Raw genomic sequence first — 27,626 nt, 5'->3', positions numbered from 1 at the left:
GGGCCGTGGCCCATAGCTTGATGGGCCGCAGCCCCATCAAGAAAAATTCAATTATTTTAACAAAATTTTCAATTTTTACCAAATTGTCAATATTCAAACCAAAAAAATATACTCCTGTAGTATGTGTACCAGGTTAGGGTTAGGACAAGAAAAATTCAGATTTTTTTACATTATAGTTCTATTATGAGTTCGGGGACTGTCTGTGTTAGCCAAGTGAATAGTTTCTTTACACAACTTGATGGGCCGCGGCCCATAGCCTGATGGGCCGAGGCCCAATTCGATGGGCCGTGGCCCCGGCCCATGGGCCGCAGAGGATTCACCACTCCCACTCGCCCGTTGAGCCACACCGCCGCGCCTCCTAGACAAGACTATTCAGCAATTTAAACTTGGCTCCTCTTGCAGTCTTGTAATATATTTTATCATCAAGTAAGTTGTGAACAAGTTTGGGGTCTACAGGTCTTAAATAGTTAACGCAAGTAAGTGCCTAAATAACAACAAACAAAAATGTGATTTGAAAATAAATGTTGTGACTGAATTTCATTCAAATTTGTTTTCAAATCCTGAGTTGTTGGCAGTGCTGCAGTGTACGTACATGTCTCTCATCCACATCTCAAGTGTGGTTTGCAGTATTTCATTTCTAAACAGTGGACAATGTAACTTGTGGCCACACTAATTAAATTTGATCTGATAAGTTTATACATCCTACTATGTTGCTTTTTATTCAAAGTTTTCTGCTACATTCCAAGTTTTAGTGCTTAGTATTTTTATTTATCATATCGATATTGAATCAATTTTTAGAAGTTTGATATCGTCGGCCAGTTCATGAAAAAGTTTGTAAACATTTTGAATTTCGCTTTGGATACATTTTCAAGTCCTGTTCCTATGTTAATTTATCGATTAACACTTTGTTAAATACTGCAGTACTGTGCAGAACTTCATGTATAATTTATTTGATTGAAATTGTCGGAATTCTAATTTATCTGTATGATAACTGGATTTTTTAAATTAAAATACTCGTCTAGTTTAATATTTAATTCAATTTGGAAGAACCATTTAATTTGGTTTTGGCGTCGCAGGATATTTAAATTTTGAACAGCCTACTATTAGCTTATTCAATAAATCATTCAAGCAAATTTATGTCACTACAGTACAGCACACTATACAAATCGAGTGACATTGTCCTGTTTCAGAGAAACCCATTTTACCGATGATCAGACAGTCCTCCTTTGGCAGACGTCTGGACATTGTTGTCCCTCAATATCGGTAAAAATGCAGTATAATGAAGTTGGCGCAAAATACTACAAAAAAGCGCAATCTAAAAACGTCATCATTGAATTTCTCTGGAAAAAATAATCCAATTTACCGAAGGGAAAAAGTTTTTTACCGTGGCATTCGAGAGTTTTTAGCGAAAAATGGCAATTTTGGTCACATGGCGGCCGCGATTAATTTAGATTACTATTGAGACAAGCATGGCGTGATATGACGCATCCGACGTGGTGCCCTCTTTTGTGAGACACATGGAGTGTATGTTTTATTGAACAAATTGGAGGGAAATTCTAGGAATTTGGATATTGTGTCGTATTGTACTACTATATTAGCGCTTCTTTTAATTGCCACATTAATGTCATTCTTTTTCTGTAATCAATACTGTAGTAATTCTTACCAAGACATTTAATAGGCCTATATAAAATAATCCAATTGATATTTCAGTAATACTTATAGAGCCATTATTTACTGTATATTGGATTTAAGTAATGTCCGACTTTTGCTGAAAATTTTCCATTCAATGAATTTTTTCTAAACAAGGGAATCAACATGTCTATTGATAGTAGACTTGAAAAAGTTTTCGACGACGCATTGAAGACAGATACAATAGTGAATGTTTTTGCTGGATTTGTTCGTTTAACTCCAGAAGACCATGACAAACGGCTCCGTGCATGCCTTTCTCAATTTCAAGAAATGACCCGAGAGATTGCGCCCGAAGATTGTGTGTCTGGTTTGTTGAATTTTTTCCATAAACAAACTGTTTTACGTCACATAAATTTTGTAGCGGACATGATCAAAATTTGTTTGAAGGATTCGATACTACCTACCAAAACAGTTCTGCAGCGTTTAATTCCTCATGAAATGTTGAAACATAATCGTCGTGTTCATTGGTGCAAAACGTTTGAAATTTTAAAGGAATATATTCATTTAATTGAATATAAAGGATGTCGTGATATTCTGCATCTAGTTCTGTTGAAGTTGAAAAATGTACCGACAACCTCTTGGTCTGAAATGACAGAACAAATGAATGCTATAATTGATGTAATTGAATACCTATTGGATCCAGAAGCTTGTCTATTACCAGGGTATTTAGCCGTTAATGAGATTCGTCAATATTCTGGGGAGGACCAACCATCCGGTCATTGGAGTCTATCAGGGAAAGTCGCGGAGTTTGTAGACAGATTTCGTGCAACGGCGACCATGGTTTCCACAACAGGACGGTCACATCTTTTGCCGGTTGTTTTTCATTTTTCTGTTCCGTTAACGACCACTTGGAAACTTGATCATGAGACTTTGAGATTCACAACGAAAGGACAACTTCCGTATGATAGAAGTTTATATCAACGCCAAACGAAGCTCTTGAGATACATTCTTGAGCAGCCGTATTCAAGAGATATGGTGTGTCATGTTCTGAATCTTCAAAAACAGCAAAAGCAAAGATGCGAAGCGTTAGAAACAGAACTGGTTGATTTAGTTGTCAGCACAATGGAACGAACTAGTGAAATCGAAAATTTAGATGAAAAGGACGATGCTTATCGTATAATACATTTACAATGGCAACATTTATCAAGTCAGGTGATCTACTTTGTTCTTTTGCAATTCGCAGTTTTCCCAAGAATGGTTGAAAATTTTTATCAGAAACTTTCATCAAGAAATGTCAAAAATGGACGTGATCATTTAATGTGGGTCTTGCTTCAATTTATTTCAGGAAGCATTCAAAAAAATCCACTCAGCGATTTTCTTCCGATTATAAAGTTGATGAATTTGTTGTATTCTGAACGTCAACCTCTTCCAGAACCTGATATAACGAAGCCGTTCAGCACACATAAGTTTGCTGCAATTTGCATTTTAATGCATTTGAACAGGAAAGCCCAGAGTGATAATCAACAACAAGAAAATGCAAGTTCTAACAGCTCTTCGGGGTCTATTAGCACCACGTCCAAAACTGCACAATTTCAACATTGTGCGATACCAGTATCATTACAAAAACACCACGAGTATTTGCAGCGTTGTTTGGAATCAAAGAACAACAGTTTGCAAGACTATGCGATCGCTCTGATATGTAACGCTTGTAGCACGACAACAGAACTTTTCAACGGACCTATTAACTCTCTAGTTGACAGTATTTATGGAGATTCGACTACGACACCTTTACCCGGAGAAAACTGCGTAGCTTTTGCTAAAACAACACCACTTTCAATGAGTCTCCTCGATTCTTTAACTGTTCACACAAAAATGAGTTTGATTCATCATATTGTGGTCAAAGTTATGAATTTGGCGCAGAATAATTCGAACGTGGCTTTGTCACCTGCAGTGGTAGAGACGTACAGTCGATTGTTGGTTTACATGGAAACGGAATCGCTTGGGGTCAAAGGTCTTATTAGTCAAGTATTTCCGAAAGTTTTACAAAATAACTCACTCGGTATTTTGAATACTTTATTGGAAATGTTCAGCTATCGTTTGCATCATATTCAACCTCAATATCGCATCCAATTATTGACAAATTTACACCGGGTAGCAGCAGAGCCTAATACTGATCATAACCAGTTACAAATTTGCGTAGAAAGTACTGCATTACGAATGATCACAGCATTGTCCAACGCAGATGTTAAGCCACAATTATCACGATTCACGAGTGAACCGAAACAAATAATTTCCAAAGAATCGGAGGAACTTAACCGTGCATTAGTGCTCACACTTGCAAGATCAATACATATCACAGGGGCCGAGACAATTTCTGGATCGTGGTGTAACGATATTCTGAAAGCAATTTTGGAAGAAACTCCACATAGATGGGCTTCACATACTTTGAAATGTTTTCCACGTAGTTTACAAATATTTTATCAACATAACCAAATCGAATGTACGAATAAAGAAACGTTAAAAAATAATGTCGAAGACGAATATCGAAAATGGGGCCAAGTTATTAGTAAAAGTGCCCAACCTGGCAATTCGAATAGCAACAGCAATGCAGCAGTAAGCGAAAGTGACGCTTTAGCGTATTTCACTATGGATGGCTCACCTCCGTTCTTTCTGTGTCTGTTATGGAAGATTCTAACTTTAGACAGAAAGCCTTCACTGGTTTGTCACAATATTCTAACTGTCATTGGACGTCGAAAATTATCAACACATGTGCGAACTTTTTCAGATTTTTTGGTGCACGAGTTCTCACTAGATGGTGGTAGTCATGTAAAACGATACATTCCAATTGTGCGAGATATGATTTTGAAATACAATCTGGTATTTCTGGACCAACTAATTTTATGCTTGGCTTTGCGTTGCAATGAAGGAAATGAAGCGCAGGTTGCTTTCTTTATTATTCAGTACTTGTTGATGAAGCCGGATGATTTCCGTGCGAGAGTTCATTCATTTGTACAAGACACAAAATCTGCGGAACATTGGACGCTAGATGACTGGCATGTCAAACATATGAATTATCATCGAAAATTTCCTGAGAAATTTTATTTCGAAGGTTTGAAATCTTCGGCCACTGAGGGCGAAGAAGAAGAAAAAAGCTCGGATTCTTCTCAGCAATATTTGCCGGTTTATTTTGGAAACTTGACTTTGAGATTTCTTCCAGTTTTCGATTTAGTTGTTCATCGATTTTTGGAATTAATGCCGGTAACGAATTCGTTAGAAACATTACTTGCTCATCTTGGTCCGTTGTATAAATTCCATGAACAACCAATTACGTATTTATTCAATACATTGCATTATTATGAAGCTAGATTACGCGATCGTCATAGTTTGAAAAAAACTCTTGTTTCGACAATTATAGGATCAATGAATGATACAAAACCGCAGAACTGGGCATTATCTGAGCAATACTTGAATTACGCTGCTCAACAAGACAATTGGAAACCTGAAAACAATTATTTTTGTATGTTAGTGAGACGTCTTGTTGATACAATTGATGGGAAACATCCAGCTCCGTTTCCAGCTTGCGATTGGCGCTTTAATGAATTTCCAAACGCCGCTGCTCATGCTCTTCACGTCACTTGTGTTGAGTTGATGGCTTTACCAATGCAACCTGAATCTGTTGGTCTGGCTTTAATGGAAGTTGTTCTCAAAATGCAATCTGTGATAGAGCGCAAATATGTAATGATGTGGACCAATGCTGTTGCTCTTTTACTCACAACTTTACCGGAAATTTACTGGAAACCGTTACACACAGAATTAGTGAATGTAATACAATCACCAGCACTGAATTCTTCTGCAGTCGGCATGACAGAGTACCCGTATTACTTGCTTAAATTTTCCGATCAGCACTTGTCTTTTTCTGACCATTCTTGCACGCGTTTACTCGCTCTTACTCACGTAGTGTGGCATCATATGGGAATCGGACAGCTCTCACTCGTTCCGCAGTTTTTAAAAGAACAAGTCAAACCTAACGTAATGACAGAACTTCAACTTTTGTATGTCTTTCATCTGATCGGGCCGTTTTTGCCGAGGTTTCAGCATGAGCGAACACGATGTATGATTGACGTAGCAGTGGTTTTATACGACATGCTCTTGCAAGTCAGCGAAAATTGTGATGACATACGTTTCATGGATGAAATTGCCGACTTCTTATATCATCTCAAGTACATGCATATTGGAATAGCGATTAATAATCAAGTAGAAGGTATTATTGATCGTTTGAAACCAGGCATGCGGAAAAGATTAAGGTTCATCATCCACACCGCAAGTGCCAAAGAACAGTTCAGAAGTCCGAGTGCACCGTCCTCTGCTAGTCACGGTGATGGGACCTAAAGATTGTGGATACAATTGGACTTGGATACAAATAATTTTTTTTATCTTCAGTAAAACCTTAGGACAAGTAATATGTATACTTTAAGCAACTTATATTTCAACATTAATAAGATGGCTTATCATATAGCGCAGGTTTTCCTAAACTTTCAATCTTGCGACCCCTTTCAATATATTGAAAGTTTCTGCGACCTCTGTTTACGTTTGAAATGCTGAACCGTTCAATGCAAGCATGCCGCTTTTCTGATCCTATGTATTTTCTCGAAATCGCGAGATTTATGTTTTGCAATAGCTTTAATAATTGTGTTTTGGATCAGAAATCTAAAAAGGTATAATAGCTATATTACCCTGTGTTAAATTGGTGTACTCGACCCCCAAAATTCGTTGCTCGAATTCCCCCCCGACTGGATCGCGACCCCAAGTTTGCGAACCTCCGATATATCGAATTATGTCATCTCATTCAGTTACCAGTAAGTGTGTATTTGTTTCGAAAACCAGTTCAACATTCCATATCTATAAACATGCTCCCATGATTGTACTAATGTTAAAATAATCTTGATTAATTAACACCTGTTCCTCATGAATGTTTCATTGATTGTGTGCTATAGAATACTATAAAAAGCAGACATTCAAATATTTACTCTTGTGTGGGTGGGGTAGGGTGTGTGGTTTTGATTACAACACTGTCTTTAACTAAATTCATGTAGGCAAAATCTCTTTTTTCTGAATTTTTATTTTAAATAATTTATAAATTTAGGATAGGGGGAAAATAAAACTGTATATCATAGCCTAGCTATCATAAAGATTTTAATTTTTCCCATGGACATAAATATTTAGGTTTTTTTTCAAAATAATCATGCTCCAATATGTTCCAAATGACCTGGGTCTGTTTTTCGTAGTCAACCTGTACGAGGCTATTTTTGGAATGTTTGATCACCCACCCATAGTCTACAATATTTATTCCAATATTTGTTTGTTGTGTTTGCTTTGCTGAGTTACTATATCAGTTTTACTGCTCTGAGTATATATTGTTTTATCGTGCTAACAGCAGACATGGTTGCATGGTTAAATACTCCGAATTTATTCTGAAAAAATTTTATTCCCTAATTGAAAAGGTTAAAAGTGTTGCACGAATCCTTTATTGTAGAGCGGGAAATAGAAAGCCTTGGTTCGTCGTGCAACTTATGGTTGGTGTATTAAATGAAGTAAAAAACAAACCTGGTTAAGATATATTGTGAACTGACTTTGTCACAAAGTCAAAATTGTATAATTGGACTTTATGAACACCCTGTATAATGGCCATTTTCAAACCCAATAGATTTAAACATTTAAGTAATTGTTTAGTTTTGAGAAATTTCTTCAGTTAATTAACAGCAATTTTACGTTGATTATTTTTATTTTGTGCTTTTTGTGGTTCTACTTTGTTGTGACCTACATTGATAATAATATTTGATTTGCAGGCAATAATAATTAATTTGCAACAAGAAGTTGATGCCTTTTTTCTTTTATGATTCTGCAGCTGTTCATAGACTTTTGTTATGATCAATATACATTAGTCATTACCAAGATCGAAGTATTTTTAACTTGTTTGAACTTGTTCGTTTTATTTGTAATATTTTAGAGCAAAGTTAATCAGTCATTCAGTGAATAATCGATTACCCATCAGCATTTTGTATTTACGGTACTTATCGATCTCGATAAGTATGTTGATAGGTATTTGTTTGTCTGTCTGTTTATTTGTCTGTTAGATGCAAGCGATATCTCACAAAAGCGAGGTTGAATCTGCTCCAAATTTTGCATGTGCCTTCATCATATTTCGGACCAGAAGCCTATTGATTTTGGATGAAATATGTTGTATAATTAGCGAGTTATTAATTAATCAGTGATGGGACACACAGTGTCGCTATGGAGTAAGAGCGGATAAATCAAAATCGAAGTTTCTATTTTGGGAATCCCCTAACTTTCGATCGACAAGTCTTCAGTCTCCGACTGATATTCTCGTTTTTATGGTTTGCCCTTGCATCCTAGTCTCGAAAACAAAGCTTCTTATAAGCAGCCATTGATGCAAAGAGACTAAATGTTTCCAATTAGCACTGTAAACTTATTTGAATGACTGCAGATATATTCAAAACTCCCATTCCATTTTGATAATGTTTTTTACATATTAATGGCCCTTTGAAAAAAACAAAAATATCATCATAGTTGATGTTTGACGTTTGACGGTTTCGATGAAAACCTGTTCAAAAATGAATTAATATTAACTAAAATATTGAAATCCGGGCGCCCGAACAGTTGAAGAATTAATAGAGAGTTAAATGGAAAGCCAAATAGACCCTCTTTACCCTTCACATCGCCATGAGGAAGTTCATTCTGAAATTTTCATCAATAATATACAGGGTGGTTAATAGAAAAACAGAAAATTTGTCAAACAGCTAATTCTTTTTACAAAGAATAACTTTTACAAAGTTCTGTAAAGGCACATGTTACATTACACTCAAAGATGCTCAAAATGTCGTCCGTGCACTTCATAGTAGTGTAACAATATAAAAGTCCAAGCTCATGTAGCGTTTTGAAGATTTACTTGTGGGATATCGTTCCGAGCTTGTTTTCAAATCATCATTTGTAAAAATAAATAGCTGTTTGAAAAATTTTCTGTTTTCCTAGCAACCACCACCATAACAACATGCCTTTGTTAGAAGAATGTGTGACCACAGTGTTTATAAGTGCGATGATGACTCATTGATCTTGTGTGATTTCATTGCTGTATTAATGAACCTGTGGTTTTGAACAGGCTGAGATTTCATCATATTCTCTTTTGTTTTGTGTTTATTTTGTATTCGCATTAAAGCATGCTAATGCTGGGCTACTCAACTATTTTTACCGAAGATCCTCATACAAAACTTAGAAATTATTTGGGTCCCGTCTTTCCAGAATTTATATTTCGGCATCCTTAAACGCACACTTCCTCGACCAGCTGATGATTATTAGCTAATCAAGATTGTTTATTATGGTGTTATAGTTTTTTTTCATTTACCGGTATATTCAAACTATAAAAGTCATTTTATAAAAGGAAACTTCACAAGTGGGATTATTGATCCAAAATAAATAATTAGGTGCGGTCTGAATCAAATACTCGAGAGGTGCGCCAGTTGAGTAGCTCTGTGCTAATGTATTGTGGCTTTTGTGCTGTGTTATTAATTATGAAGTCTGGTATATTGTAGTACCAAGCTTGTGTAGATGAGCAAATTGTGTAGCGATGCAAATTGTCGCGATACCGCAGCATTCTTGCCTTCATCTTCTCCATATTGGAATGTTAATTTATGTGGAATTGTTGTCCAACACCAAGTTAAATTTGTTGGATCTTTAGCATGAGAATGTCACAGAGTGAGCCATACTTCCTTACATAAAAATTCAGTAATTAATCCTGGAAAAATATTGACATTGACAGATGACTTGACTTGAAAAATAGATACAAAACTACCCTGCCAATCTCATTTGGATAAGAACTGGAGGGAAGAAATAAAATGCCAATTTTTTTGGTATCATTATTGTAGACCGCTAATGTTAATTTTTACTTGCTTTTCCCATTCAATTTCAATCATGTTCCTTTTGTATTTAGATTATAATAATTTAAAATATAACGATGACTTAATTAATTGAGTTTGAAAATGCTTGAAAATATCGCCGCTCAGGTATTGAACAGATATATCGGTGAATATGTGGAAAATATCAACACACAGAATTTATCTATTGGATTATTGCGAGGTTTGTTGTTAGATGTTATTAATTCAGGGATGGCCAATACCAAATAGTTCACTATTTCGAATACATTCGAAATTATTTTTTTCGAATATGAAATTTCGAATACTTCGAAAATAAAATCCACTAATTGAAGCTTATCTAAATGTATGTAGGAATTTCCATACAATAAGCAATGGAATAACTGCAATCTACAACCTAGCTATATCACAAGGCATTTCATATTTGCAGATTATTGCGGTATATATTTTATATACCATGAGTCATGTTAACAGAATTAAATTAATACGGCAATAGTGGTATCGGTGATGGATTTGAATATTTGCGCAACACAAAATCATCCTAGTAAAACGCCCATACTTTTAATTAAACACCAACCATTATCCAAATTATTTGCCGATAAGCGGGAGAAAGTATGAGTTATTTTTCTGACTTGTGACAATTTTTTTGTGAGTACAAAAATGCGAATCAAAAATTAATTATGTTCGGGAACTTTACCACACATTTTAAGTCCGCAGATCGCCGTTGTATGTTTGAGTAATAATACTTTTATTATTTTATAAATAGGAATCAAAAACTATTCATAATCGTGGTAAAGGATCGATACTTTTAACTATCGTTATCAAAATTATTTGCCAGAAATTATTTTCTAATAAATCGACTTGTTTTTCCAACTTGTGACAATTTATTGGATAGGTAACAATTACGGCTATAAATACCGTATTTCCCGGCTGATAAGTCCACATGGCAAATAGGACGATGTCTATTTTTAGCACTCAAAAAAGGGGTTTCTCCAATAAGACGGGTATTTTCGTGAGTACGAAAATAAGAATCAAAAACTTGTGAAAAAATTGTGTCCCTGTTGTTCAGTTATGCTAATATGCGCTAATAATTTTATATGTTTAGAACCAGATCATACCACTATATTTAACAATTGAGCGGTAAATTTAAGCTGTAAAGCGGCAATCAGTTTGGACAACCTATTAACCCGAATGTTGAAATAATTTTAGAATGTGATAAGTACTAGAGATGTACCGATACCACTTTTGTCGCCGATACCGATACCGATCCGATACCAGCTAAAAACGCCGATACCGATACCGATACGCCGATACTACAAAAAGGCCGATATTACCGATATTCCGATACCGATACTATGTAATTATTACTTAATTAGGTATGCTGTGTAGGGCAGACGGGTTGAAACAATGGTCTTTGAGCGTTGTTCATAGTACACATTATTTCAGATCGAAAAAAAAGATATATATATATCACATAATATGAAATTAATGTTTGGTATCCATATGCTGTAACTGATTAAGATACATTGTACAGTAACGCTAGTAATCTCGGTGTTCAATTAGAAAACTCATAAGCCGGGATGTCCAATTTGAATTTAATGTTAATATCGCGAGCTTCGAATATCGTTATTCGTGTTTAATAGAATATCGAATATCACCCACACATTCTAGCGCCGCCGTCCTACGTTCAAATTAAAAGCATTTTACAATTATTTAATTTAGTGGCTAATCGTAATCATCGACGCAATGAGTCAAAGCCAACATGAAAGAATATCAATCAGCACCGACAAAAAGAAGGCCCACCGATAACCGTTGAGGATGTTTTTTTACTTCACTATTTTATAATATTTTACAATTGTTATCATATATTTTGAGACAGTCTAGGGCTAGGCGGTCAAGTCAATATATCTATAAAGAAATCGTGTAGTTAAGCAGAATTAAAATTAATACCTGTGTAGTGGGGTAATTTTGGCGGAATTTAGTTTATCGATGTCGACGGACTAAATGACACTCGTACTTGACGACAAACAGTCAGAATTTATACCCGTGCCGAAAGTCCATGTGCCGTTAATAAGGAAGGACCCCAATTCCACTGTATGATTTAAAACTGGGCGCCTAGTTGCTTTTTGTTATGTGCTGTGATATATTTCTTCAGAAAAACTATGTAATATTAAAAATGTCAATATAAAAATTTGACAGCGAAAATAGCCAAATTATTTGAGCTAGTTTAGCTGATAAATAGCTAAAAACACGTGAATCCTATTCTCTCGCAGGGGTGGGGACATGTATGGCTCATAGCTCACGATCTCTCCAGACAAAAATAAATTAAAAAGTAGTATTCCAACTTATCTTTTGAAACATTCTGGACCATATCAAAAAGGTAGATATATCGGTAATATCGGCCTTAATCTAACCGATACCGATACATGGCCGATACCAAAAAAATGGCCGATATTGCCGATACGGATACCCGATACCGATACATCGGTACATCTCTAATAAGTACTACACTGTACGTCCACGGGTTATTTCACAGCTGTGTTTTCCTGTCCCTGTCGTGTTCTGCTGAATCGGCAAAACGAAAGGGTCACAAATCACTTTATCTCGGTGGCCGTGTTTCTTATTAGAGTAACGATAACCGGCCTGCGATTAAATATCATGATTGGCAGACCCAAATATAAGGTTACACAAATCATGTTTGAGAAGACTCATGCGAATAAAAAGCAGGCCACATCGAAATAAAATAAACATACTTTCTCAATTAGACACCCCCACCCCGCCTAGAAAAGCGACTCATTAGACGAATTTTTGACGTAATGGAAATGAATTTGGAAATTAAAAGCCTCGTATACGAATGTCGGCAATGTCCACCCGCGCAAACGTGCAAATATGTCGCAACACTATGCGACGTACCGTCGCACAGGATATAAACAATCAAAATGCTGATTCTATTTCATCGTCATTAACATACCTGAGACAGCGTAAAAAGTCGTTTGAATATTCCCGTAAAACGAAACACCACGTTTACGGCGAAAAGTGGCTACTATTCGGAATTATTCGAAAATCAGCCGAAAAAGTATTCGAATACTTTGATATTCGAATACATTCGAATATTCGATTCGTTTGGACAACCCTGAATTTATTATTATTTTTGTATAAGAGAACTCTCTGAAAAAAATAACATGCAATTCTCGAAGGTGAAGCATACTCTTCTCTGAATAAAGTAGAGCAATGTTTCACAACCTATGGGCTCAACCAAAAAAACCTTAAGTTAATGATTTTATTGTCCAGTGAATCTTATTGTTTTTTTAGGTTTGTATTGAAGTGTTGCTCAATAGTAATTGTTTATGTGGGAAGTATCACAGTGCAAAAACTTGACATCTGCTATTATTACTCAGTTAATTTTGTGACACTTTAAGGCATGAGCATTACATACCACCTAGTATTTGAGCATATCCTCGCGAAATTTTTCAAAATCCATTTTTATAAAATTTGGGTTGCTTGAAAAAAGATTGGGAACCGGTGAAGGAAAGGGGGAACATGAAAACTGGAAACTTTTATTTTTGGAATGACCACAGTCTTTTATGTTAAGCATTTCATACCTTATTAATTACATCTTGGGCAGCGGACTTAGCCTTCAAAATATTGCAAAAACATGTGATGCCATAGTCGGTCTAATGCACATATTACTAGCCCAACATCTATTAATTCATTGATTATTGTAAAATCAATCCAGGTGCTGTTGAACTCGAGAATCTTCCATTGAAGAAAGATGCCTTGAATGACCTGGATTTACCAGGAATTGTATTGAAGTCAGGACATATTGGGAAGATTGTGCTCAGAATTAAAAGCTACAAGACTATCAAGTAAGCCAGTAACAAATTATATGGCCACAACAGCTTTGTACATTGATCATCAATTTTTTTTGCTCTATGTTCACTACAAGTGGTCTTCAATGGGTACTCCCGTAGTATGTGTACCAGGTTAGGGTTAGGCGATAAATTTATTCCAATTTTCCTTTTTTAGTTCTATTACGACTTTGGGACTGTCTGTGTTAGCCAAGTAAATATACCCCCTGCCCATAGGCTTCTGTCCTTCACAACTTGATGTAAAATAGGCGAACAAACTTAGTTACCTTCCTATTGGTACACACACTTCTGAAGCGCCCTTCAATGAGTGTACCACACTTTGCATTTTGTATTACCACCACCTCATATAAAATTCCACATCTTGAAAATCTATCCCAGTGGAGAGAAGGTGTCTGGGTTACTAAAAAATGTCACATGTTACATTGGCATTGATGTATTCTATTGTTAATTGTTACAGAAATAAACAAGAATGGTTATTCATTACAGATAGATGTGAGTTAGTAACAACTTATTGGCAAATTATGTCCAAATACATTCAGATCACGGCAGTCTGAACCAGTGGTCCGCGGGTACATTTTTTACAGGTCTGCCAGGGTAGAAGGGTTGGGAATACTGGTCTAAAAAAACACTTGGGGGCTGGTTTGTGACTTAACTGGTCCAATTATTTTGTCATTTTTGAAAGCCATGGATTCAACATACCTTGCCCTCATTTTTGCACCATGGGTAAGATGTCAGATTACGTCAGTTTAAACCAAACACTTAGGGATTGGTTTGCGACTTATCTGGTACAATTTTTTTGACATTCTAGGGAGCCATGGATTCAACATACCTTGCCCTCATTTTTGCACCATGGGTAAGATGTCAGATTACGTCAGTTTAAACAAAAACTTGGGGGCTGGTTTGTGACTCAACTGGTACAATTATTTTGTCATTCTTGGGAGCCATGGATTCAACATACCTTGCCCCATTATTTGCACCATGGGTGAGATGCCAGATTACGTCAGTTTATTAAACCAAACACTTAGGGATTGGTTTGCGACTCAACTGGTACAATTATTTTGTCATTTTTGGGAGCCATGGATTCAACATACTTTGCCCCATTATTTGCACCATGGGTGAGATGCTAGATTACGTCAGTTTATTAAACCAAACACTTAGGGATTGGTTTGCGACTCAACTGGTACAATTTTTTTGACATTCTAGGCAGCCATTGATTCAACATACCTTGCCCCATTATTTGCACCATGGGTGAGATGCCAGATTACGTCAGTTTAAACCAAACACTTAGGGATTGGTTTGCGACTTATCTGGTACAATTTTTTTGACATTCTAGGAAGCCATTGATTCAACATACCTTGCCCCATTATTTGCACCATGGGTGAGATGCCAGATTACGTCAGTTTAAACCAAACACTTAGGGATTGGTTTGCGACTTATCTGGTACAATTTTTTTGACATTCTAGGGAGCCATGGATTCAACATACCTTGCCCTCATTTTTGCACCATGGGTAAGATGTCAGATTACGTCAGTTTAAACAAAAACTTGGGGGCTGGTTTGTGACTCAACTGGTACAATTATTTTGTCATTCTTGGGAGCCATGGATTCAACATACCTTGCCCCATTATTTGCACCATGGGTGAGATGCCAGATTACGTCAGTTTATTAAACCAAACACTTAGGGATTGGTTTGCGACTCAACTGGTACAATTATTTTGTCATTTTTGGGAGCCATGGATTCAACATACTTTGCCCCATTATTTGCACCATGGGTGAGATGCTAGATTACGTCAGTTTATTAAACCAAACACTTAGGGATTGGTTTGCGACTCAACTGGTACAATTTTTTTGACATTCTAGGCAGCCATTGATTCAACATACCTTGCCCCATTATTTGCACCATGGGTGAGATGCCAGATTACGTCAGTTTAAACCAAACACTTAGGGATTGGTTTGCGACTTATCTGGTACAATTTTTTTGACATTCTAGGAAGCCATTGATTCAACATACCTTGCCCCATTATTTGCACCATGGGTGAGATGCCAGATTACGTCAGTTTAAACCAAACACTTAGGGATTGGTTTGCGACTTATCTGGTACAATTTTTTTGACATTCTAGGGCGCCATTGATTCAACATACCTTGCCCCATTATTTGCACCATGGGTGAGATGCCAGATTACGTCAGTTTAAACCAAACACTTAGGGATTGGTTTGCGACTTATCTGGTACAATTTTTTTGACATTCTAGGGCGCCATTGATTCAACATACCTTGCCCCATTATTTGCACCATGGGTGAGATGCCAGATTACGTCAGTTTAAACCAAACACTTAGGGATTGGTTTGCGACTTATCTGGTACAATTTTTTTGACATTCTAGGAAGCCATTGATTCAACATACCTTGCCCCATTATTTGCACCATGGGTGAGATGCCAGATTACGTCAGTTTAAACCAAACACTTAGGGATTGGTTTGCGACTTATCTGGTACAATTTTTTTGACATTCTAGGGCGCCATTGATTCAACATACCTTGCCCCATTATTTGCACCATGGGTGAGATGCCAGATTACGTCAGTTTAAACCAAACACTTAGGGATTGGTTTGCGACTCAACTGGTACAATTTTTTTGACATTCTAGGCAGCCATTGATTCAACATACCTTGCCCCATTATTTGCACCATGGGTGAGATGCTAGATTACGTCAGTTTAAACCAAACACTTAGGGATTGGTTTGCGACTTATCTGGTACAATTTTTTTGACATTCTAGGCAGCCATTGATTCAACATACCTTGCCCCATTATTTGCACCATGGGTGAGATGCCAGATTACGTCAGTTTAAACCAAACACTTAGGGATTGGTTTGCGACTTATCTGGTACAATTTTTTTGACATTCTAGGAAGCCATTGATTCAACATACCTTGCCTCATTTTTGCACCATGGGTAAGATGTCAGATTACGTCAGTTTAAACCAAACACTTAGGGATTGGTTTGCGATTTATCTGGTACAATTTTTTTGACATTCTAGGGAGCCATTGATTCAACATACCTTGCCCCATCACCTTGGGTGAGGTGTCAAGGGTTGGCACAGCATGACTAATTGAGCTTTTATGCAACATTCAAATTTAAGGTAATGATTTGGTTTCTGCGAGACTAACTACTTATCCTTTTTCTATGCTTTTGTGCCGGTGGATCCGTATGCATATAATGCAAGGATACTGTAGCAAGAGTAAAGATAGCTATCTTAAGTGATTCAAGAGTCTTGCTCTTTTTGTCATTCCAGGGAGCCGTGGATTGTAGAAATACATCGATTGCAGCTTGTAGTTGGACCCGGTGAAACAACACGAACTGTCGATAAAACTGAAGAAAAAAAGAAAAAGGAGGAACAGTGAGTGTGAACCTCAATATTTTGTTGAATTCAAACATTCAAAAAAAGTTCGATTTTCTAAGCTGTATAATTTGGAAAGTTAATAATATAGCAATTATGATGTGGTTATTGTATGAATCTGCTTTTTTTTTAAATAACATATCATAAATTAATATGCATTATTTTATTGGAGGTTGAGTGTGTTCCCATCAAACTAGTGTTTTATCTAGCACTCTGATACCACTTCAAGTTAGATAACCCTCTCCAGAGGATTTACACCACAGCTTTTCGGATTGATTGCGCCGACATGTTAGTTTGCTGCGAAATTTAATGGCTTATTAACAAAAGCTCATAAAATATTTCTGCCCAATTGCATTTACACTTTTAAATATTTTTAGGCAATGTATTGATTTTTATTATTGTTTCACTAATAAGCTTGAGGTATTCTGAGAACGTAAAAAGAGTTGGTTTACGTAGGTATTTATAATTCCTCAATTAAACCATGCTGCAATGAATAGAAGTTTGATAAATTATGTGTGCTGCAGAAAAAATACAATTTATTGATGTGCAATGACACAAAATTCGATAAGCATTGAATAAAACCTTAAAATTGTTACTAAACTAACCAAGTCAGAAAAAGAGTCATCAAGCGCCATTCATATTTTTCCTTTCATATTCCAGGAAACAAAGAGAGCTTGAAGCTTTAGAAGAGAAATGGCGAGCAAAACATGGACAGAATACTTCCTTGTATTCGGTCTGGTATTCCTATTCTTCAAGTATCATTACTACTATCATGGAGAATTTACAGGTAGAATGGTTTTGTAATTGCTCTTTACTTGATAATTTCCAATGTTTTTTTGTTTTGTATGAGTAAAAAGCTGAGTTGTGAAGTCATAATCAAAAGTTCACATTTTAGTTGATGATTACCACAGTCAAAATCTTTTGGCTGAAACTCAAAAAGCTTTGAGTTGGCTGAGCAGTTTTAATAGGCAATTAAAGAGTGCTTGCATATGCCAAAGACCTCGTTGTCAAAATTAGATTTTCTCAAAACCCATAACTAAAGTTGGAGTCAATATTTCAATGAGGTATCAAAATCTGGTCTTAATTTTTCCTGACAACATCATCTTTATAAAAAGGAAGAATATATTTTAAAAAAATTTTTTTTTTAATTTCAATAGTAATGATTGAAATGATGTGGCCAAATAAATCAAGTCGATTTTTTCAATTGGTACATCGATTTTTAAAGGTAGTGTTAAACAATTATTCAAAACAATCTGATTTTGATGATGTGTTTCTGCATAAAAATGACTGATTGGCATAATAACTTTGGCTAGTCTGAGCTGATCACTGAACAGGTTCCTTTGTAAAAAAAAATACTGGTTAATTGTATCTCGGCTAAATTCTCTAATCTAAACATTGTTAAGTTTCATTTGGGAAAGTTATCATAATAAAGCAGTCTCAATTCATGAGCTGTTAGAACATCTTCACTCTGAACAAGGCTTATTGAAATCGCAAGGAATTGTATTTTTTTAGGGGGAAAACTCTATTTTTAAGACTTTATTGTTTTTATTAGATTAAAATTTATTATTTATTGTTATTTATTTTTATATTCTTCACCTTGAACAAGGCTAGGGTAATGCAGCCACAAGGGGAAAAAGCTCTATTTTTAAAACTTCATTTTTCTATTAAATTAAAATTTATTATTTATTTTTATATTCAATATAAAATAAATAATAATAAATTCTAAAACTTATTATTCTTATATTCATCACACTTTTTTTCATTGTTTAGTTTGAAATCCATGATGTCCATATCAGATATGAAGATGATGTCACTCTTCCCCAGAAGTTTTCCTGCGGAGTTTGTATTAAGAATTTAACATCAAAATCCACAGATGACAAATGGGTAAGTTCTATGAAATTTGCAGGATCAACCATGATTTGGCTTCAATGTGCCTGGACGATAGGTCACATGCTTTGTATATCTTAAAGAAATCAAGTTAATTGTTTGATCATCGTTTAGTGTTGTGCATTTTCTCATATTTTCCTCAATATTCATTACCGTACCCTCATTTGTAAATTTGTAAATGAGCTATCTTAAAGTGTATATAGCTAGTACGATATATAGAATTTGATTTAAATTTTAAAAAAGAAACCAACTACTATTTGTTCATCATTTTATGAGCAACTTTTGGGTTGAAAAGTGAGGTTATTTTATAGTTATTGTAAGGTGTAATATACAGCACTCTCCTCCGTGATCTAGGATACTTGATAGAAATATATAAAATATTTGGTAGAGTTTACTCAGATTTTTCTTTATTCAGATCTGGTGACCATTATGCTCTTTCTATACTTACTAAGAATATATTTCTGAATTTGATAAAGAGGTTCTTGCTGGCTTTTTTTAGTCTAGTTAGGTTTTTTCGTGTTTATTCAGTTTTTTATTGCTATAAAATATTTTAGATTCCTACTAGTGGTGAGCGAACGATATCAGAAATGATGTATAAATTGCTCCAACTCGATGGCTTTTCAGTATATTGGGACGCAGATTCTGAGATGGTAGGAGACTTGCCTCAAGAAGAACTCAGTGTGAGTAGAATTGGACTATTTGGTACTCATGTAGTATGTGTACCAGCTTAGAGTTCTATTTCAGTTTTATTACGAGTTCAGGGATTGTCTGTGTTAGCCAAATGAATATAACCCCTGCCCATAGGTGTCAGTCCCTTTACACAACTTGATGTAGAGTAGGCAAACAAAATTAGTTACCTCCATATTGCTGCACACACTTCTGGACCGCCTACTATTTTGTTTAATTAAGCCAAGATATCTCACTCGTTACACAGACTATGATTCGTATAGCGCAGGGGTGGTTCGATGTTGTTGGCGTCTAGGTTGAATACCAAAAAAATAAAACAGTATTTAAATACTCACATCTGAAGTCATTCATAACTTGTATTTGTCATGGACATTTAACCATATGTATGGTAAGACAAAGGCGTGTGAAAAATTTAAAATATTTTATCGTCATGGTGACAAAGAGGGAAGAGCTACTGAAAATATGAACAGTTATGGTATTGAATTATGCATTTGTACAGTGGTTCTCTTTCTTTCGAGCGACCCAAATTTTCTAAATAATAAATTTGTAAAATTATGCGACCCAAAGATATTCTCATATAGTGAATGGTGCATAATACTTTTATGGCAGTAAAATTATAGAAAATAAAAGAATTATAACACATGAGAAATTCGAAGTCTTAATGGGTTAAAATTTTGATAGGTCAAGTATGTGATTCAGCTCTTTACTGCCACCGGGTGGTCATTATTCTGCGTATACAAAAATGCGTAAAGACAAGTTGAAGTTTCGAAATAGGTAATGCGGGGTTTTTGTGCCGGCAGATCCGTATGCATATAAAGCAAGGATGCTGTAGCAAGAGTAAAAATAACTATCCTAAGTTATTCAAGAATCTTGCTGCACACTAACGCAAATATATTTTTTTCAACGTTTCGTCTGACCAAGGTCAGACTTCTTCGGACATTCATACTTCAAATCTTTTTTTTTTGAATGTTTATATATTATTATCTGACATCTTTCTTATAGAAAAAATTACAAAAATGGGAAGAATCGAGCACGAGTAATGTTGATATGAAAACACCAGAAGGCAAGCGATCGCAATTTCTGCTCACTCCTGTGTGCGGTCAAGCGAAACTGACAAAAAATTCATCAACTTTGCCGTTGAGGTCAAAAAATCAACCAAGAATTTCATTGGGGGTGATGTTAGGTATGTGCAATTGTTATCCAACTATTATTTCGTTATCGTTCGGCTGTGTGGCACATTGTGCTGAGCGTTAATAATATGCTCGACACTGCACCTCTGATTACTCTGTGTAGGTTTGCAGGTTCGAATCCCATGCGAGGTTAATTATGTGCGAGAGAATTGCTGAACTCAGCGCCGCCGTAGGGTGGTTTACATAACCGATGGTCTGTTACGGCTTCCTCCATGATCAAGTCCATGCATCTAAAAACAAATAACTAGCTAACTAATCCCATACTCAACATGGACTGGTAACCAGGTCAGACCATATGATTGAGCCATCCTATCGCGATTTGGGATAGGATTTACATATTTATCCCGGGGAGAGGAAAGCCGATAAGACGGCTTATCCATATGGCGAACCACGGCCTCTCATCCGGTTACCATTCCAAGTCGGGTATGGGATTAGTTATATTGTTTGTTTTTCGGAAGCATGGACTTGGTGGTGGAGGAAGCCGTAACCGACCAGCGGTTACGTGAACCACCCAACGACTGTGAGGAGTCAAGCAATCCTCTCGCACATAACCATCCCTGCATGGGATTCGAACCTGCGAACCCACGCAGAGTAGTTAGGGATGCGGTGGCGAGTGTATTCCTAACGCTTAGCCCGTTGAGCCACACCGCCGCGCCAAATTTCTCTCTCCCCCAGGATAAATATTGTAGTGTATTCTGCCTTTAGATCTTTATAAACAAGCACCAAGTTTTCATTACAACACTACTTTATTATAAGAGTCCAGCACTTACAACCATAGCAGTAACAGACTAAACAGCAAGTCAGCACTTAACACGTGCACAGATAGAACAAGAATCACAGGCTCGGATATACAAGGTCAAATCAGTCTGGGTCAATAGCGCCACCTAGCGGTATTACATCATATAATATACAACAAATTTGTAAATCCAATTTTATCCTGTTTTTATTAGTTTTATCGTTATGACCTTCTGTGTTATATGGTGTTGGCATATGGATTAGTAAAACATTGACATGCTTTATTAATGTTCCACTCTTCATTCTGCTGGTTGTAAATAAATTGCGTCATCGCTAGTCAATAAGTACCAGTGACAGTTGTGTATTTTTGTTACTGTATTTGTACATTGCTCTCTCATATAGTTTTTAATGCCTTTATTTGATACTGCAGTTTAAAACAAATTTTTATTGTTCTACCCCATATCCTTCTTGTTGTAATAAAGTGGAGCCATTGGGCAGTCGCAGTTATGTACTTTTTGATGTTTATGAGATTTACGTTGCTCTCTAATGTGGTTTTTTAATATTTGCTTTGCAGAATTAGTAAATAAATAGTGTTTGGTTACAAAGACGCTTACTTTCAATTTCAGGTGAAATATCTCTTCATTTGAGCCACACCCAATATAAACAAGCAATCTTCCTGGCATCTGAATTATCAAGATCTGAGAAACGAAATATTCACAAAGATGGAAGACCAACTGGAACATTTGAAAAATGGTAGAATCCTGTCACTTGTTCATTACATATAAGTGCGGAGGGGAAAGGCCAAGAATTAGGAAGTTAGATTGAACTATGTTGGCTTAACGCAGGGTTCCCAAACTGGGGGTCGCGATCCCTTAGGGGGGTGTGCAAGGAATTTTAGGGTTTGCAAAGATATACCAATTTCAGACAAAGTACTACACTATTGTAGTAGTGACTTTCGATTCAAAAGACAATTATTAAAACTAATGTAGAACATAGATCTCATGATTTCGAGAGAATACATTGGGTCAGAGAAACGCCACACTGGCATAATAATTCTGACCCTTCGGCCTTCACCATCAAGTCCATGCATCCGAAACCGAATGACTGGCCAACTAATCCCATACCGGACATAATGGTAACCGTTCATATCACTAGTCCAGAATGAAAGGGAACAGGAAGAGCTTAAAATATTATATACAGGGTGTCCATAAAGTTCCTTTACAATTTCGTTATGAAGTCTGTTCTTAATATATCTTAACCAGGTTTGTTGTTTTTATTCAGTAATTTAATACATTCATTCAATACATCTGTGAGGGCCAAAGCAATATATGGTATCGATAAATTCCTTTTGCATTTTAAAAAAATTTAGGACTTTATGGACACCCTATATTTCATGTATTATTCTGTGTTTGTTTCTGTGAAGTAACTTCAATGCCGTACTAAATTTCCTGTTTTATCTCTGTTTTTCAGCGCTAAAAAATGGTGGGAATGGGCGATAGAGACACATTTAAAACAAATCAAAAAGTTGAAGACGCGATCTTCCAAGTCGTTTATACTAAACAGAGCAAAGAACAATGTTGAATACGTCAGAATGTATGAAAAAGTCATCAAATCAAAAATGGATTTGGAAAAGATGCAAGTAAGATGATAATCGAATTTTTGTTAGACTCGTCAAGAGTATTTTATGTTTAGATAGTGTTCAATCAGTCAAATTTGTGGGCGCAGTGGGCTATTTGTTGGAGTGTTTCTACATATTAAAACAATGGTTTTCGAACTTTTTAGAATTTGTCTCGCACCCAACCTCAACAATACCTAGCTAACAATAACCTACAAATAGCAGATAGTAAGGCGAAGTATGTTTTTATAAAAAAACATGTTAAAAAATGTGAATGGAATGTAAATATCCAAAATGAAAAAATGTAAATGTCCATAATAAGGCAGACAGGATCAAAACAAAAAAAATATTTTTAATTAGTTTCATGCCCCCTCAAAAAATTGTCAATGTACGTGCCCCACCGTTTGAGAACCAATGCGTTATGCCCGCCGCTTCACCAAGGATGCTGTAAATTGAGTAGGAAATGCAAAAGATATCGGCTCTTCCAAAATAAAGTAGTTCTTGACATATCAGTGACTGATTGTTCAGAGACTTGTTTTGAGCAAAATGCGTATAAATACATCATATGTAAAAAATTCTAGCATCAATGCTTTCATTTCTTAGACTGCTGAGTCAGCACTTTTGGAGGCAAAGATATTTGATATTGAAAAAGATTTGACGTTTCATGAAATCCAAATTTTACGAGAAGTTGTTTTCGAAAGAACAGAAAGATTGTTAAAGAAACAAGCAAAAACAAAATTAGATAATTCAATGAAGAAGAATGAAAATGAGCAAAACAAAGGGAAAGGATGGGGAAGCTGGTTACGGTAGGTGTTTGAATCATTTTTGAAATCTTTAAACTTTTTTCAAATGTGCTGTTTCATGAATAAATTTATTGAGAGTTTTCTCAGTCATTTGATTTCTTACAATAAAACATGTTTTGTTTTCAAATGCTTTAAAAGACTTCCTATGATGTTGCAGTAGCTTATTTTAAGTTTGCAGTGATTGCACATTGCAAATCCATCAGACTTTAAAAACAAAATGCTCCCAAACGTTAGATGTTATACGCTCCCCTCGCATTCTGTACCTCAAAGCTAGAAAAATTGAAATTACTATCAACACAGTATTAACTCGACTTAAAAGTATATAAGTCCAGTAAAAGTCCAACAAACCTCTCACACATAACTATCCCCGCATGGGATTCGAACCTGCTAAGCCACGCAGGGTAAGCAAAGGTGCGGTGACGATCGTATTCCTTACGTTTAACACAATGTGCCACACCGCCGAGCCAGTTTTCGGAGTAACCCATGTTTCATGTTTTTAGTGGTTGGGGAAGAGGATGGAGTTCTGAAAAACAGCCTGAAGTAACTGCTGAAACAACTGATGTTGATAAGATTGAAGAAAAGGAAGAAAGTCTAGATCTCGTGGATTTGAATCTACATGATTCGGTTTATAAGGATTTAAGTAAGTCAGCCTTCATTCTAACTTTTATTAATTTGGAAGATTTTGGAAAGAAAGACTCTGATTCAAACATTGAAATAAAAGTAATTTGAGAGAATTTACTGCTGATGAGTTAAATAAAAAGTCTGTTATTAATCAATGCTTAAATGGTCACCAAAATCTATTAATCAAATTAATGCTTAAAATTTTGTACAGATTCAAAAATCGTACGAAAAAATTAAACTTTAACCTTTGTAACTGGTCCATTCTAATCTTTCTAATTTTCTTGATATCATACTGATTAGGGATATTGTGTTACCATTGATCACTGCTAGCATGCCATGAACTGGTATTGGAACAATTTTGAATAGTAAAAGAATTTTCTTTGGGGAATGTAAAGCCGTAAAAGACTTTTATTAGTCATATGGCAAATCACGACTTTTTTGTCCCAAACCTGTATAGGAGTTGCTGAAATGTTTTATCGTTCTCGATGCAACTTTTTTAAACACAATTTTAACAATCAAGATTTGAACCTTCCAGTCCAAGAATAGCTAGTATTGTTGTATCGTTTTGGGTGCAATGATAATCATCTCTCATAATGCTTATAATTGTTTCTCTAGGTTTGCACCTCCCACCCATGTGGCATAATTACCTGTTTGATGGCAAGCACTATGTGAATATGGAACATTGCTATTAATAAAATCAGATTTATAAACATGGAACCTCAATTTTATTAAAATACTAGATGATTTAATTTTTTTTTTTGTTTAGATGAAGATGAACTGTATGAAATGTTTGGCGAAGAATTATCCGAAAAAGACACGAACGATACTTTCTTGAAACGAGATTCTGTGTTTTTAAATTTGAGTTTTTCTCTCGATGCTGGTACGTTAACTTTGCATGAGGACGGTGCAGAAACAGGAGATCCAATAACATTAGAATCAGTTCCTTTCATTGGAGTGGAATTCCGGGATGTGTCAGCTACAACTGAGTGGAGGCCAAGGTATTAAATGAGTATTGTATAAAATTTATGAATGACTGTTAAATTTAATTTTTGGGGAGTCCATAAAGTCTTAAAAGATTTTAAAATTGATAAGGGAATTTATCGATACTATATGTTGTATCAATACCATACAGATGTATTAAATGAAGTAAAAATACTTGAACAATTACTGATTGAAAAACAACAAACCTGGTTAAGATCTATTGAGAACTGTCTTCATAACAAAATTGATATTGTTAAGTGACCTAATGGACAACTTGTATAACTATCTTCTGCAGCAGGGATGGTTAAACTACTGGTCGGTGGGTCATAAAGTAACCCACCGCGTTTATTTGAAGGCCTGTCAAGTCACAAATCAATGCAAAAAAGCATATTAACATTTCAGTTCAATTCAAGAGTCCTGCTGCACACGAACACAAATATATTTCTGTAACGTTTCGTCTGACTGAGGTCAGACTTCTTCAGACAAGCATTTTACACCTACAACAAGTATTTAAAATTGATAATGAAAGTGCTCTTGACTCAACTAATAAGTCCCCAACTATGATGTACTGTCAGTGGCGTATCCAAGGCTTAGAATTATCATCCCCCATTTAATTTTATATTTTTCGAAGACTGAAAATGTCATAAATAGCCATTCAATTTTAAGACAGCTAATCTTGTTATTATTGATAATTTTTCTCTGGAAATCCTCAAACCTGATAATTTTATTCCCATTTTATTATGTTTATTTTCAGATACAAGTCCAGTGAAATGAGAGTTGATCTCGGTGGTTTATTCGTGAAAGATCTGAGCAACAAGAGAAGTTGTTTTTCTGAATTGATAAAACCACAAGTTGATTTATTGGACAGTGTTCCACATTCTCCCAGAGGTTAGTTGGTTCTTTTTTAAAATAATTGGCTGAGGTGAAGAAGTTCATTTCACGAGTACTTGTTGAGGTATAAGAGTACTTCCATAGTGTATGTACCAGGTTAGGCCATAATTTCATTCCGATTTGCCTTATTTTAGTTATATTACAAGTTCAGGGACTGTCTGTGTTAGCCGAGTAAATATACCCCCTGCCCATAGGTTACAGTCCCTCTACACAACTTGATGTAAAATAGGCGAACAAAATTAGTTACCTCCATATTGGTACACAAACTTCTGGAGCATCCCGAGTCACATGTTCAGATTAATATTGATTGGGTGTGATAATATCCAAGTGAATTTCTAGACTTCCAAAAGTATTATTACTCAATTATTCTCACATATCGTTTTTACTAATGCTGGAAAATATAACTTCAAATGGGTTTATAACAGCTCATAACAAGATAAACAATATTCCATAATTCAACCAAACCAAAAAAATGATATATTTGTTTGGAATTCTATTAATTCTAGAAGCTGAGAATGTGATGTCATCTTCCATCAAGGGCCTATTCGATCTTTTATCTTCAAATAAGGTTCGTTATATCTTTCTTGTAAATTTCTTCACACTGCCTCTTTCGAACGTCTTAATACAGTGGTTCTCAAGCGGTGGGGCGAGGGGACCGGTTTTGTTTAAAATAAAAATATTTATTTAATTTATCTTGCTGCTTTATTTTGGATATTTAAGTTCCAACCACAGATTTTCAACATGTTTTTTATGTGAAAAATACTTTTGTCTTACTATCTGTTATTTGTAGCTTATTGTTATCGAGTTATTTTTGACGTGGGGCACGAGACTTGACCAACCCTAAAAAGGGAGCGTGGCTTGAGAACCACTGTCTTAAAACAAGAAGTAATCTACACTTATCGTGGTGAGCTAATGAGAACAATCTCAGTTGCCAAACATAAACTTGCTTTTGAGTTTGCATTTCCAAATTATTCTTTTTTTGTGTGGGGGATGGAGGTTGTTTTTGGAGATTACATGCATTTTATCTGTCAATCTGTCAATCATTTCATCTGTTTTAATCAGCATCTGAGTCTTCATATAATATGGCGCAATAAACTGTATAACTAATTCCACACCCAAACTGGTAAAGGGACCTATTGCCTTATCGCATTTTCTTTCAAACATAAAAACCAATGAACTCTAATTAATAATAATGCTACTCATCATGAATATGCAAACATGAATATGCTTGTCATTTACCATCTGTGAGTTAGCATACTCCAATAATTTGAGAGGGGGAGGGGAGATGATTTTGTGTTTGTATTTTTCAAAACCAATGTGATTAAAATTTGAGTACTTGTATATATAAAACCAAAAACTGCTGCATTATAACATTGTTGCTCACA

At 35.6% G+C, this 27,626-nt stretch overlaps 2 protein-coding genes across 3 annotated transcripts in view; both read left to right on the top strand.

Moving 5' to 3' along the window:
- Positions 1–389: 389 nt before the first annotated feature.
- LOC120327524 (mediator of RNA polymerase II transcription subunit 23-like) lies at positions 390–9,635 on the top strand. The gene has a single exon (XM_039393837.2). The coding sequence runs from the start codon at positions 1,816–1,818 to the stop codon at positions 6,016–6,018; it is 4,203 nt and encodes a 1,400-aa protein (XP_039249771.2). The 5' UTR covers positions 390–1,815; the 3' UTR covers positions 6,019–9,635.
- Positions 9,636–9,642: 7 nt separating this feature from the next.
- LOC120327520 (intermembrane lipid transfer protein VPS13D-like) overlaps positions 9,643–27,626 on the top strand; it is a 101,077-nt gene continuing 83,093 nt past the window's right edge. For both annotated transcript variants that reach the window (XM_078114635.1, XM_078114634.1), the window contains exons 1-14: positions 9,643–9,780; positions 13,312–13,441; positions 16,727–16,831; positions 17,492–17,618; positions 18,602–18,715; positions 19,273–19,398; positions 20,408–20,588; positions 21,957–22,083; positions 22,801–22,969; positions 23,549–23,751; positions 24,249–24,388; positions 25,136–25,367; positions 26,105–26,238; positions 26,748–26,809. In XM_078114635.1, coding sequence (XP_077970761.1) covers positions 9,684–9,780; positions 13,312–13,441; positions 16,727–16,831; positions 17,492–17,618; positions 18,602–18,715; positions 19,273–19,398; positions 20,408–20,588; positions 21,957–22,083; positions 22,801–22,969; positions 23,549–23,751; positions 24,249–24,388; positions 25,136–25,367; positions 26,105–26,238; positions 26,748–26,809 — 1,947 coding nt within the window. In that variant the 5' untranslated portion in view covers positions 9,643–9,683. The remainder of the gene's footprint in view (positions 9,781–13,311; positions 13,442–16,726; positions 16,832–17,491; positions 17,619–18,601; positions 18,716–19,272; positions 19,399–20,407; positions 20,589–21,956; positions 22,084–22,800; positions 22,970–23,548; positions 23,752–24,248; positions 24,389–25,135; positions 25,368–26,104; positions 26,239–26,747; positions 26,810–27,626) is intronic.

The sequence above is a fragment of the Styela clava genome, chromosome 7, assembly GCF_964204865.1.
Source record: "Styela clava chromosome 7, kaStyClav1.hap1.2, whole genome shotgun sequence".
In the NCBI taxonomy this organism is placed as follows: Eukaryota; Metazoa; Chordata; class Ascidiacea; order Stolidobranchia; family Styelidae; genus Styela; species Styela clava.
This window is presented reverse-complemented; position numbering and strand designations above follow the sequence as displayed.